At 52.4% G+C, this 13,452-nt stretch overlaps 1 protein-coding gene across 1 annotated transcript; it reads left to right on the top strand.

Annotated features, from left to right (window-relative positions):
* The first annotated feature begins 671 nt into the window (after positions 1 to 671).
* LOC132322455 (serine/threonine-protein kinase PAK 3-like) lies at positions 672 to 7,005 on the top strand. Its single transcript, XM_059836944.1, has 12 exons — positions 672 to 750; positions 1,693 to 1,730; positions 2,165 to 2,287; positions 3,248 to 3,392; positions 4,054 to 4,117; positions 4,741 to 4,789; positions 5,102 to 5,214; positions 5,469 to 5,586; positions 5,848 to 5,947; positions 6,229 to 6,425; positions 6,522 to 6,659; positions 6,904 to 7,005. Exons 1-12 carry the CDS (start codon positions 672 to 674, stop codon positions 7,003 to 7,005), a joined length of 1,266 nt encoding a protein of 421 aa, XP_059692927.1.
* The last annotated feature ends 6,447 nt before the right edge of the window (positions 7,006 to 13,452 follow it).

Below are 13,452 nucleotides of genomic sequence, written 5' to 3'. Positions count from 1 at the left end.
GCGTCAAGAGCTAAGCCAGCGTCTCCCTGCCGCAAAGGGAGGCCGGCCTCCAAAGCGAGTCAGAGCGGAGGTCAGCATGCACCCACGTGCTCAAGAAGCCACTGCAGCCTACAATGCTCCTGGACGTTTATTCTCTTGGCTTCTTTTGCCCCCTTCTTTTGTCATTGAAGAAGGGAGGCTTTTCAGAAGCAACTAAGATGCCACCTAGAAGAAGCACACTTGCTTTTAGTCAAAGCTTTGGGAACCAAAGTCAAGTTTTCTTGGATTCCTTGGATGCTAGGAGGGCTGGCTCATTGTTCTGGCCTCCCCTGGGATGCCGTGAGCAATGCCTTATGGAGCGTGAGGTCATTTTCTGCTGCTTTAGGACTGAGGAGAACTTGCCAGGCCTTTCTTTCGCATCAGCTCTGCAGAGGGGTTGGCTGGCTGGGCACAACAAAGGCAGGGCAGCTGCCATTGTGAGGTCAAGGGAGCGGTGCCATGTCACAGTGCCGTCAGCACAGCGTTGTCCCGGTGTGCACAAGGCCTGCTTGTCCAGAGCAGCTCTTGCGCTCGCTCCCTGCAGGAGGATCCTTGTAATCAAGGAGTTCTCAGCAGACGGCCTGCACCCCGAGAGGAGCCTTGCTTTTCCCTTGGGTGGCATTCAGCGTGCAAACCCGCACAGCGCTGCCAAAATGATCGGGCAAGTCTGTGCCGCAGTTTGCACTGTCTTTTCTCTTGCCTATTCTGCCTACTACGTGACCCAGCTGACTCGTAAGTAAAGGTTCATCCTGGGGCTGACATCACCTGCCCTTTGCTTGGCTCTGCTCTTTATGCCGCAGTAGTGACCCAGTTGATTTAGGAACAAAATGGCCATGAAGATGCCACCCCTTTGGTCAAGCTCCTGCCAGCAGCAGCAGCTGGAAAGGGGCTATCTGTACTGGGCGGCAGGCACGGAGGATTTGCAGCGTAACCTGCAGCGGTTGCCCTCCCTCGCTGGGAGAGTGCGTGGCTGTGGAGTCTGTCATTTCCTCGGCTTGCTGCTTCAAGCAAGACAAGCTGCAAATTGCAGACTCTGAGGAGAGATCCTCAGAAGCACTTCTACCAACTCTGCGGTTCTCTCCGGGAGTGAAGGAAAGCAGTGTTTGCCCCAAATTCTGCCTCCTGGAGGCCTTGGCTGTGTTACTCGACCCTTTTCTGGTGTGCCATGGCTTGTGATTCCCTTGGCCATGCAGCACAAACTGCAATGCAGTTCGGCTTTGCTGCTGAAGCCGGGAGCAGTTCCTGGGCTGCTTCAGCAGAGAGCTGCCAGAGCAAAGGGGGCCCTTTGTGGAAACTTTCCTGGGCTATCCTCTTCTGCCAATTGATGGGAATTAGTGCATGCCATTGAAAAGAATCTCGAGGTAAAATGCAGGAAAGAGAGGAGGAAAATGCTGCTTGAGCTGCTGGGCACAAGGGAAGCTGAGACTGTTCAGGGACAAGGGGCATTTCCATGGCCGTGTTTCTATTTCTCTCCTGGCAAGAGAGGCCCAAATGCAGACAGAGCCTACCCGAGCGTCCTTGTTTTCCTCTTGCTTGCTGTGGGAAAGAGCTGTTCTCCTGGAGGCATGCTGGGAAAGGCAAATGCTCTCTGTTGGGACTGACTGGTGCTGTGGCAGTCGCAGGCACAGGCACTTTTCTAAGGGCCTCTGGTTCCTTTTCCCTCGCTGGCTGCAGGTCACCTGACACGCGGATGGAGACGAGCCTGTCCTTTGGTGAGTGGCAAAAGAAACTGGGACCTTGCTGGCGTGTGAGAATTGTGTGGCAATTCTGCCAGCTTGGCCTTTGGCAGGAGAGCGCAGTGGAGTGCCAGCGTGGGAGGCTGAAAGAAAGGCCAAGTGCCTGCTGGCATCAGCAGTAGCAAAGGGAGCACTGGCTGTTTGCTGATTTTCCAAGGAAAAAGCCTTTCAAGAGATGAAAGGCAAGTGGGCCAGCTCCAAGGTGTCTTGCTGCTTCTAGGCAGCAGGGAAGTTCAAATGCACAGCAAGATGGAGTAGCACCTGATTCAGCCATCTTCCTGGGCTTTTCATGACTCAGAGTCCCACTTGCATCAAAGTGTATGGTTTGCCCTTCCCTTTCCCAGCTCAGCAGAAAGCAGCTCCTCAGGGACTGGCTCTTGCCTGTCTCTCTCACTTGTGTCTGTCTGCAGGGCTCAACAGCAGGGTCAGCGGCTCCTCTGGCTCCCTCTGTTACTGAGGAAGAGGCTGAAGAGGAGCAAAGGAACATCAAGCCTCCAGCTGTTGTCCCTCCACAGCCTGAACGTGCAGAGCCAGTAAGTGGCAGCTGAGCTTGGCACTGCCTTTGGTGCAGGGCCAAGCTTCAAGGCTTGGATGGAGCAGGCCTCGTTGCTGGCGGCTGAAGATGCTGGGGGCTGCGTGCCTGCAGCGTAGTGCCGCTTCAGGCAAGCCAGGGAGGCCTGGCCAACGGCTTCTGAGCTTTGACCTTCAAGCATCACTTTGCTGGGATGCCGAGAGGGCCTGAGAATGTCTCTTGGCATCAGAGAAGAGGCAGCATTCCATTCTTCCCAGGGCAGAAGTCAGCTCCTTGTGCCCATTGTCAGTGCAGGCTGCCCGTGGTCAGCGGGCAGAGCGGCCCAAAGCCGCAGCTGACAGCCTTGCGGGGTATTTGGGAGCCAGCGGCCCCTGGAGGGCACCTGTCCTCTCCACGGACTAATTAGCTGCACGCACAATGTAGGCTGCGCTGGGCTTCCACGCGGTCAGAGCGGAGTTTGGAGAGGAGAATCCTTGTCAGCACTGCATTGTAAAGGGTGGGTGGGTCTGGCCAGGGCTGGAAGGCGGCTCCGAAGGGCCGCTCCCTAAAGCCTGACATAGAGAGGGGAAATCCATGAAAGAGATCAGAGAAGGGACATGCTCCGGGTTTCTGAGCAGACAGATGCATGCCAACTCCAGGGCGGTTTCATTGCCCGGGAAAACACAGGAGGAGGAAAGCAGCAAGGCTCAGGGGCCATGCTCTGGTCTCTTTCTGGATCTTCACAGCCCCATCTCTACCTTGTTGCCAGTCTCTGTCAGAAAAGCTGAAAAATGGAGCATGGAGGTGGCCATGAGGGGCTGGATCAAAATAGCCTTTGTGCTTTTCCCATTGCCTTGGAGAAGGGAACACGGGAAAGGGCCCAATGGCTGACGGAATCTTCCGAAGGCCTAGCTTGTGCCCTGCGTTCCGCGGGGCCTCTGGGCCAGCCGCCCTTCTGACGGGCAATCCTTTCTTGTCCCAGCTCAACACCCGCTCTGCAATTCAGCCTGGTGCCGCCGGAGCAGCATGGCCTGCAGCAGCCAGCTCGCCCCCCGCTGCTGGCACTTCATCCAGCGGCGCAGCCCAGCAGCCCGAGACGAGAGAGGAGCAGGGCCCGAAGACACTGAGTACGTCCGGTGTGTTTCTCGTCTGCCAGAGCCGTGCGCTGTGTGCGTGTCTCGGTGCGGGTCGTGCCAGAAGTTCTCCCCGGTCTCAGAGGCCCTTCAGCCCCTCTGCAGAACCTGTTGTTGTGCTTGGAGGCAGCGCGGGAGCGCTCAGGGAGCTCCTGTTGCCTGTGAGGGCGGCTGGGCCTGGCTTGGCTCTGCCTGGGCTGCCTTCTGTGCCAAAGAGAAAAGCAGAGATTGTTTCTGCCGGAGCAGAAGGCTGGCACCTAGCAAGTGTGTAGGCCCCAGGGAGCTCTCTGGCCCCAGCTGTTTTCTGGCTCTCGTTCTTACTCCTCGTGCGGCTCAGACGCTTTGTGCTTCCAGGTGGCCCTGGCAGTGATGGGGGGTGTGACTGCAGAGGCTGCAAAGGCCCTTGCTTACCTCTTTGGGCCCCGCTCTTAAGGGCTCATCATTTTGGCTTATCAAGCTGTACTTCAGTGAAATGAAGTCCTCCTAGGAAAGGCCACCTGATGGAAGGTGGAGAAGATGGCCCTCCCACTTGCTGGTCTCAGCAGCTGGAAGCCAAGGGTCCCAGAGCTGCTGGCAGTGGCCCTGCGTTTGGGATGGTCTGGGGAGCGGCGTCTCTGCGTGCAAGTGAGCGCCCTGCCATGCTTTTGTCTTTCAGGGAGCATTGTGAGTGTGGGCCAGCCAATGAGCAAATACACGGCCTTTGAAGAACTCGGACGAGGGTAAGTGTGTGACGTCAGCTCATTTCACAAAACCGCGGGCCAGGACTTTGGCTGGTGCAATATCAAGTGTGAAGTCAGGCAAGCTCCAGTCATGGTCAGACTCTGGCTTTACCTCCTGTCGCCTGCCAGCGCTGCTCAATCAGAGCAATCCGAAGGCCACATCAAAGACAAGTTGATGCTGGCAATGTCTATCTTGCAACACTGAGGAGCAGGAGCTGGAGCACCCCCTGCCATTGCAGCTTTATGGCCTGAAAGAGCACCTTGCCATCCAAGAAATGTCAGATTCTCCAAGACAGTGTTCTGGCTAGAATTGTTCTCAATTTCTTTACACACACATGCATGCACACCCACGCAAGAAGAGAGTTCCCCTTAGGTTTGGAAGTGACCAAACTGGGCGCGTGCCTTGGAGATTTGCAGCGGCCCTTGGTCTTCATGCTGGACCTTAGTGTTCCCTCGGACACCCTGCCCTGCATTGGCAGAGGGCTCACGGAGTGATGTGCTGAAAAAGAGAGGCCGCAGATGGCATTTTCTAAGGCGTCCAGGCAGCCTGGGCAGATCTCCGGCCTAGGCTTGCTTTCCGTGCCAGGGCTAAAGGGCTTTTTCTGCTGCTGTTTTCTTTCTAGGGGGTTTGGAGCTGTTTATAAAGCCCTTGACATCAGCAGCGGACAACAGGTAAAGTGCCAAGAGCCCCATGGCATTTTGCAGCTCTGGAGTGCTTTGCCCGCTGCTGCGAGCTCTGCCTGCAGCTTTGGGTGGCCGCTCCACGTCTGCAGCAGAGGCTGTTCCGCTGAAGTACCGTCTAGGCTCAGGGTGCAGAATGCACTTGGGATGGCCTTTGGTGCTTCTGCTGAGCTCTGCAGTCTAGAAACCAGGCACTTTGGCACAGCTGGCTGCCCCATCGCACAAGCACTCGCTCCACGTCTGCGTTTGTGATCTGGAGCAGGCTGCGTCTTCTCAAGGTAACCGTCGCCCATGTCATCTTAGGTGGCCATCAAGATCATGTCGCTTGGGGAGGAGATGTCCGAGGAGCTGGCTGCCATTGAAATCCTGGCCATGAGGGACAACAGGCATCGCAATATCGTCTCCTACTTTGACAGGTTGGCATACTGTCATGGCAATGAGCTAGTGCAAGCCAGAAGAGACAATGCCCTTTGGTCAGTGGCAGAGAACGGAGCTGGTGATGATGATTTCTCTGCTCGTCTCCAGAGGGTGGGAGGAGGTTGACCTGCTGTTCAAGAATCTCTTGCGGCACACGTAGCTTGGAGAGCACTGGCAAAAGCCTGGCTCAGGCCCTCGGGTGACTGAGCAGTGGCCATTGCTCTCTGTCCATGCCGTGGTTTTCTTCTTCCAGCTACCTGGTGGATGCAGAGCTTTGGCTGGCCATGGAGTTCATGGACGGCGGCACCTTGTTTGATGTGCTCCGGGCAGTGTACCTGGAGGAAGGACAGATAGGCGCTGTCTGTCGGGAGGTGAGGCATCCCACTTGTGCTTCCTCGGGCCTGCCCAGAACGCTGCTTGTTAGCTGGACGTTAAGGACAGCAGAGATTTCTTGCTCTCAGCTTTCTTTTGCTGCTGCTGCTGTCACAAGACAGAGGAGAAGCACCATGATGCTGCACCCTGGCTCCCAATTCCCATGAGAAAGCAGTCCATCCCGTCGAGCTCTTTCCTTTCTGGTGGTATGAAATCAGATCCTGCACGTTAACTTTCCCTCCCTCCTTTTTCTCTCTCAGTGCCTGCAAGGACTGCATTTCCTTCATTGCCGCCAAGTCATCCACAGAGACATCAAAAGCGGCAACATTCTTGTGGGCATGGATGGATCCGTCAAGTTGGGTGGGTATCCCTGCTTGTATGCGGCATTTGCAGCCTGTGCTCTGGGGCTGCCTTTTGGTGAGTGCCACTCGGCCAGGAGCGCCGCTCGGCCAGCGCGTGAAAGGCCGGGGTGTTTTTGAAGTGGCCAATGCCTTCTTTCCCTGGCTCCAGCCCCGTGCAAGGAGTGCTCAGCTGCTCTTTCAGCTAGATTCAGCATCTCCTTGCCAGGCTTGGAGTGGGCAATCCTTTTGGCTGCTTGGCCAGTGGTAGCTGGCTTTGACAGGCTTTGTTGTTCTCCTCAGCTGACTTTGGCCTCTGCGCTCAGCTCAGCCCTGAGCGCAGCAAGCGCAGCTCCCGCGTCGGCACTCCCAGCTGGATGGCACCGGAGGTGGTGAGAGGAGAAGCCTACGGCCCCAAAGTGGACATCTGGTCCCTGGGGATCATGGGGCTGGAAATGGTGGAAGGGGAAGCTCCTTACCAGCGGGAAGCCCGTCTCAGGGTAAGGTGCAGCTTAGAAAGAGGGCTCTGTGTGGAGAGAGCTGACGCGGCTAGCAAAGGAGCAGCTCCAGTGTCCTCTTGCATCCGTGTGCTGTAGGTTTTTGAACTGATAGAAAGGAATGGGACCCCAAAACTGCAGAACCCCAAGCACCACTCGGCTCTCCTGCGCGACTTTCTCCGCTGCTGCCTGCAGGCAGACGAGGACAGGCGCTGGTCTGCCCAGGAACTCCTGCAGGTAAGAAAAAGCGAAGGGCCAAAAAGCCCTGTCAGCTGAGGACGCCTGCACGAAGGGATGAGGAGGAGTGTGGGCCACGGGGCTGAGACGGGTGCCAGGACAGGAAGGCGCAGGAGCACATGCTGCCCTCGAGGCTTGCTCTTGGTGTGTCTTTCTGGTAGCCAAGGAGTCCTGCTTGAGCCCATGAGGATGTGATCCTTGAAAGTAAGGCTTCATTTCTTTGTTTTCTTTTTCCTCTGGGCAGCATCCCTTTGTGACCTCAGGCCATCCTGCCTCCAGCCTGGCTGCTCTGATCACCTCAGCCAAGCAAGTGCAGGAAGATTGGAGAGGAGACGCCTGCGCCTGAGGAGGCCCTTGTGCGCCGCCAGCGGAGAGGAGGGAGAAGGGGATGTGTCATCATCAAGCAGAGTTTCAGCCATGCCCTGAGTTTTAGGAGGAGCTGGGCTGTAGATAGGAAATCAAAGGCTTTGTAATTTGCTAGTTTAGGTGATAGTTTAGCTTAGCTTAGGTTAGTTTAGGTGTAAGTTAGGTTTCATTGAAAGCTCTGTTGGATTCTTTTCAAAAATAAAATTTTTCATTTTAGGTAAAATTTTCAAAAATTTAGGACACATAGGGAGCGACTTTGTAGGACTATAGAAGGTAGATAGCTTAGACAATCAAGGATTGATTAGCTTAGAGGAGAATATGGTTAATTTAGACAAGCTCTGAAGTATCTTTGAAGTAGAAATGAAAGAACTGTCATTATAAAATTAAGCTGTGGGAGGAAAAGCTAGGCTGCAGCAGAACTGGACCCTGCAGGCGCTGAGAGCTCTCAGCCTGAGCAGGCCACCTGCAGGACCGAATGCTAAAGAGGCAGAAGTAGCCAGGGGATACTTTGTTTCAGCCGGAGTGACAATAAAACTCTCAAGTATGCCGAGTGTTGTAAGACTCCCTTCCTTGCCCTGCTCTAGCTAAGTGGCCAGGCCCTTTCAGAAGCCCAAAGAACGTCCTGAGCCAAGCAGCTTTGCTTGCCTGAACTGGGGAAAGCAAGTTCAGGAAGAGCGGAGAGGAGATGCCTGCACCTGAGGAGGCCCTTGTGCCCCGCCAGCTGAGAGGTGGTGTAGCCATGACATTTTCTGAAAAATCCCTTTGCCAGGATTTTTCTCCTGAGAGGCTGAGAGGTCTCAGGAAGAAAATGTAAGCAATAACGATCTGCTGCTGTGGAATGCAACAGGTGGCATCTTTGATTGGTCTCATGAGGTTGTTTCTAATTAATCGCAGTCAATGGCAGTCCAGCTGTCTCAGGCTGTCTGCTCAGTCACAAGATTCTATTTTCATTCCATTCTTTCCCTTTCCTTGTGTAGTATATGATGTAGATAATTCATGCTTTGGAGATTGTATAAAAATTATAAAGATCCAACCATGCATCTGACCCCAATGGCCAGAAGCAGGGCTTTTCATTTCCAAAAGATTTCCTGGTCTCAGCCAGATAAAATCATGACCATTAATGAGTGAATGAGTCTTTCCTGGGTTATCAGCGACCATTTCCCGAGAACGTCAGAACATTCACCGAACAACACCAGGGAGAGATAGCATCCAAAACCAGGCAACATCTTGGCTACAGCTGAAAGGAAGACCATTTCAAGGAGCCCAGACAGCCATCCAAGCCTATGGACTGACTTTTGTACAGGACTGCATCTGTTTAGTTCCCATTATACATATTTAGGAACATACAGAAATCTTAGGTCATTTCTGCTCCAGGTAGAATAAACTGTATATAAGCTGGCTACCTGGAGCAGTTGGTGTGACACTCTGGGGAGACGCTGACACTACCTGGGCTCGACCTAAGTTCACCCAGCATCAAAGTCCGGGGTTGAAACTGTCTTGGCTGTGGCGGTTTAATAATATTTTATTTTTTGGTTGTAGATCTAATAAAATTATAAAATATTTTATAAAAATTTGGCTGCAGACTTGATCATTTATAACAAATTGGTGACAGCCCGATGTGATCTGATATTGGGGTCCGGGAACCCCCTTTTTTAGCCCGGGGGGTGCCCCGCTGGTTTTAGCGGCCTGGACGGGAATCGGATTTCGGAACCAATCAGATTCACAAAAAAACCGCAGACCAGAACTGCGGATGATGATTGGAGCCGCGTGCTAACAGAGCCAGGGAAATAAGGGCCCATTCTCGACTCGGAAAGATCTAGAGAGATCTCCGAGATCCGAGGTTTTTTTCATATGTAAAAATCAACGTGCACGAAGAATTCCATGCAGGAAAAGGACCTTAAGTATTGCATGGTTGGGTGGAGCGTGATCGGACGCATGTGTGAGACGTGACATTGTCACGGAGCAAGTGCGTAGCCCGCGATTGTGGTTCCGCTATCCTGCGAGGGAAGCGGCCAGTCAAGGGGAAAGCGAAAGGTGCTCGCTCTAAACACATGAGACCTGGGGCTCGGGAAGAGTCTAGGGGGAAAACCGGTCACGTTTGGGATTGGAAGAAGGGAAGCAAGCCTTGAAAGGTCCAGGAATTAGTACACCTTCTGAAACCGGAGGAAACAGGTAAGAAAGACTACCTACAAGTCGACAAGGCGGTCAACTGTCCAACTTGGTCAGGCTGGCGACTTTTCGCAAGCTGGAAAACCCAACGTTGGAGAAAGGATCGGGACTCGAGACGAAAGTCCCAGGAAAACAACAAAAGGTAAGGAAATTCTTACCTTCTTTGAGAAAATGAGATTGGGAAAAAGCAAGGGACAAAAGAAAACCCAGGAAAAAATCCCTCAGGTCCCCGGGAGAGTGTTATCAGAAATACCCTGAGACAGTCCTCTGGGGTGGATGCTGGAACACTGGGATGAGAATCCACGGAGGTGGGGGAAATCCAAAGAAACGATGATTCATTTTACTATGGAGAAATGGGGGAGGGGGGGAGGGAAATCGGACAGTATGTGGTTTGGCCGATATTCGGCACGTTTGAAAGTTGGACCTGTGAGTCTTTGTTTGACCACGTGAACGGTCGCAGTCCGCGGACCCGGAGGAAATCGAGTATGCAGACATATGGAGGCATGCTCTCCCGAGTCTGCACCCAGCGAGAGCCTGCCTGTGTGCAGCAAAAGCAGGGAGGGAGTGGGAACCATTGGAAAATCTTCAACCACCTTACCTTGTGGCTCCAGAGAACCCAGGTCCCGCTCTGGCACAAGCGGTGCCAGGAATGCCTCTCGAAGTGGGGGTGCTGCAAGTTCAGGCGATTGCATCACCGCCGCCACCAGAACAAGCGGCGGCATCCGCTCCCCCGCATGGCCACGCAACTGCAGAGCAGCCGCAGCCACAAGTATCCCCGAAGGCCGAGGAGAAGGGGGCGGGTGTCCCCAGGCACGCTGAACTAGGAGGAGAACGAGGAGGTTGACCGTGAGACAAAGTGGAGATGAGGAGGAAAAACTTGGTATCTACCCCTTATGGGAGGTACCGACGGCCCCAGGGGTGATTGGATATGTCCACAGCCCAATTGACACCAGTGATGTAAGAGCGTTCAAAAAAGAGATGGGAAAGCTGATGGATGACCTGCTCGGAGTAGCAGAGGGGTTGGATGAATTTTTGGGAACAAGTATTTACACTTACGAGGATCTCCAAGTGATCCTCAGATCGTTATTTAATAATAAGGAGTGAGACATGATCTGGTCAGCTGCGATCAGGGACTGGGAAAAGTGGAACCCGAATGGGGGGGTGCAGGGAGGAGCGGTGGCCAAACCAAAAGCTGTCTTGGGAAACCCAGATGGAAGAGGGGAGGCAGATGATGATAAATCTGTGAAATATGGTGATTCAAGGTATCAGGGAGGTGGTACCGAAGGGGCAGAACATGAGTAAAGTGCTCAGGGAATGCCAAGGGAAGGATGAAACACCTATGGAGTGGTTGGAGAGACTCCGGAAGGGTTTGATGTATTCAGGGACGGACCCTGATTTCCCAGTGGGGATGGTGCTGTTGAAAACTCAGTTTGTGGCGAAATCTTGGGAAGATATTCGGAAGAAGTTAGAGAAAACAGATGGTTGGCAGGAGCAGGGGTTGCAGGGGCTGTTGCGTGAAGCTCAGAAAGTTTACATGCGCCGAGATGAGGAAAGGCAGAAAATACAGGCTAAAGTCCTGGTGGCAGCGGTGAGAGAGGCTCAGAAACAGGAACGGGGAAAGGATGCAGTGAAAAAGGGGTCAGCAAAGAAAACTGGTCCGTCTCCAACTCAGGACAAAGGTTCAGGGGGGCAAAAGCGGGTGTTTGAATATTATTACTGCAAACAAAAGGGGCACATTAAACAAAATTGCCACAACAGAGCCAAGGATCAGGCCATGTTTCAGGAAGAATAGAGGTGTCAGGGGCTTTTCAGTTTGGGTCCCAGAACATCTAGGGAGCCCTTGATAAAATTAAAAGTGGGACCCTACAAAGAAGAATTACAATTTATGGTAGATTCAGGAGCAGAGCGGTCAATGGTGTTACAAACACCAAAGGGATGCTCTTTGAGCGATGATTCCATGGTGGTGACAGGAGCAAAAGGGGACCCTTTTGAGGTCCCCATCATAAAAAACATTGAAAGAAGCACAGGAAACAGAAAACACGTTGGTAACATTTTAGTAGCTAAAGGTGCAGACTTTAACTTGTTGGGGCAGGACGTGATGGTTGCTTTGGGGGTTGGGCTGGCGGTAGAAAAAGCACAGCTCAAAGTGAGACTTTACAGCCTCACTGCCCCTGATGAGGAGAAAATAGACCCGAAGGTGTGGTATGTCCCGGGAGAAGCTGGGAGGTTGGACATAGAACCGATTCGGGTGGAAATTGAAAGGCCTGAAGACCCTATAAGGGTCAAACAATACTCCCTCTCCATGGAAGGGAAGAGGGGTTTGAAACCGGTGATTGACGAATTAGTAAAGAAAAGAACATTAGAACCTTGCATGTCAATACACAATACCCCGATTTCAGCAGTGAGAAAACCGGACGGCAGCTTTAGGCTGATTTATGGGCTGTGAATCAGAGAACTAAGACTCTGTTTCCCACTGTGTTGAATCCTTACACTTTGTTAAACAATCTCTCCCTGGAAGACAGGTGGTACAGTGTAATTGATTTAAAGGATGCTTTCTGGACGTGTCCTCTGGATGAGGGCAGTGGCGATTATTTTGCATTTCAATGGCAAGATCCGGAGATGAATAGGAAGCAGCAGCTCAGGTGGACTTCGTTGCCTCAGGGCTTCGTGGATTCTCCAAATTTATTTGGGCAGGCACTTGAGCAGGTTTTGAGTGAGTTTGTACCCACGGAAGGAACAAAGCTTCTACAATATGTAGATGACTTGCTGATCACAGGGAAAGGGGAAGAGGAGGTAAGGACAAACACAATTGGGCTTTTGAATTTTTTGGAAGAAAACGGATTGAAGGTTTCAAAATCAAAATTGCAGTTCATGGAACCGGAGGTCAGATATCTGGGACATTGGTTAAGAGAAGGAAAAAAGAAATTGGATCCAGAAAGGGTGGCAGGGATTATTGCCTTACTACCCCCACAGACGAAAAGGGAGGTCCAGCAGCTTTTGGGATTGTTGGGGTACTGTCGGCAGTGGATCGAAAGTTATAGTGACAAGGTGAAGTTTCTCTATGAGAAGCTCACCACAGACAGGATCAAATGGACACAAAAGGATGAAGAAGAGTTTAAGGGGGTTAAGGAAGCGCTCATGGCAGCACCAGTGTTGAGCCTCCCTGATGTCAGGAAACCTTTTCAGTTGTTTGTGGACACTAGCAATCACACAGCACATGGGGTGCTGACGCAAGACTGGGCGGGGATCAGGAAGCCTGTAGGGTACTTTTCCTGGCTTTTGGACCCGTACAGCAGAGGCTGGCCCACGTGTTTGCAGGCGATTGTAGCGGTGGCTTTGCTAGTGGAGGAAGCGAAAAAGGTGACTTTTTGGAGCACTTTTGGTAGTATTTGCCCCGCACAATGTGCGGGGCATACCACAACAAAAAGCAGACAAGTGGCTCATGGATGCAAGGTTGCTGAAGTATGAGGCCATTTTGATTCATTCACAGGATTTGGAATTGAGAACAACGACTGCACAGAACCCTGCACAGTTTCTGTTTGGGGAAGTGGCAGAGAAACTAGTTCATGATTGCGTGGAAACAGTCGAGCTGCAGACCAAGATCAGGGAGGATTTAGAAGAAGAAGAACTAGATGAAGGGGAAAAGTAGTTTGTGGATGGGTCAAGCAGAGTGGTTGAAGGGAAAAGAAAATCAGGATATGTGGTTGTGAACGGGCTGACAGGGAAAGTGATAGAGGCCGGTCCCCTGAATGCAAGCTGGTCTGCACAGGCATGCAAATTGTATGCAGTTCTGAGGGCATTGAAAAGACTGAAAGGGAGAAAGGGAACCATTTTCACCCATTCGAGGTATGCCTTCGGGGTGGTTCATACATTTGGAAAGATTTGGGAAGAGAGGGGGCTGATCAATACAAGGGGAAAAGAACTAATGCATGGGGAATTGATCCGACAAATTCTGGAAGCACTGAGAGGGCCAGAAGGAATTGCGGTGGTCCATGTGAAAGGGCATCAGACAAGAATTCAGTTTCGAACCAGAGGGAACAATCTGGCGGATCAGGAGGCCAAAACTGTGGCACTTATGGTGGTAAGTACCCCAGAGCTTGAAAGAGAAGAAACCCCTGAGGACTCCACTCAGCACTCCTCAAAGGAAATTAAATGCCATGAAAAGATTGAAGGTGAATTGAAAGAAGGTAAGTGGAGGTTACCTGATGGGAGGGAATTAGTTTCCAGAGGATTTGCTCAGAGGATTCTGCGAAGTTTG

Source organism: Haemorhous mexicanus, chromosome Z (genome assembly GCF_027477595.1).
Source record: "Haemorhous mexicanus isolate bHaeMex1 chromosome Z, bHaeMex1.pri, whole genome shotgun sequence".
In the NCBI taxonomy this organism is placed as follows: domain Eukaryota; kingdom Metazoa; phylum Chordata; class Aves; order Passeriformes; family Fringillidae; genus Haemorhous; species Haemorhous mexicanus.
The sequence above is the reverse complement of the archived record's forward strand: the minus strand, read 5'-3'. Positions and strand labels throughout refer to the sequence as shown.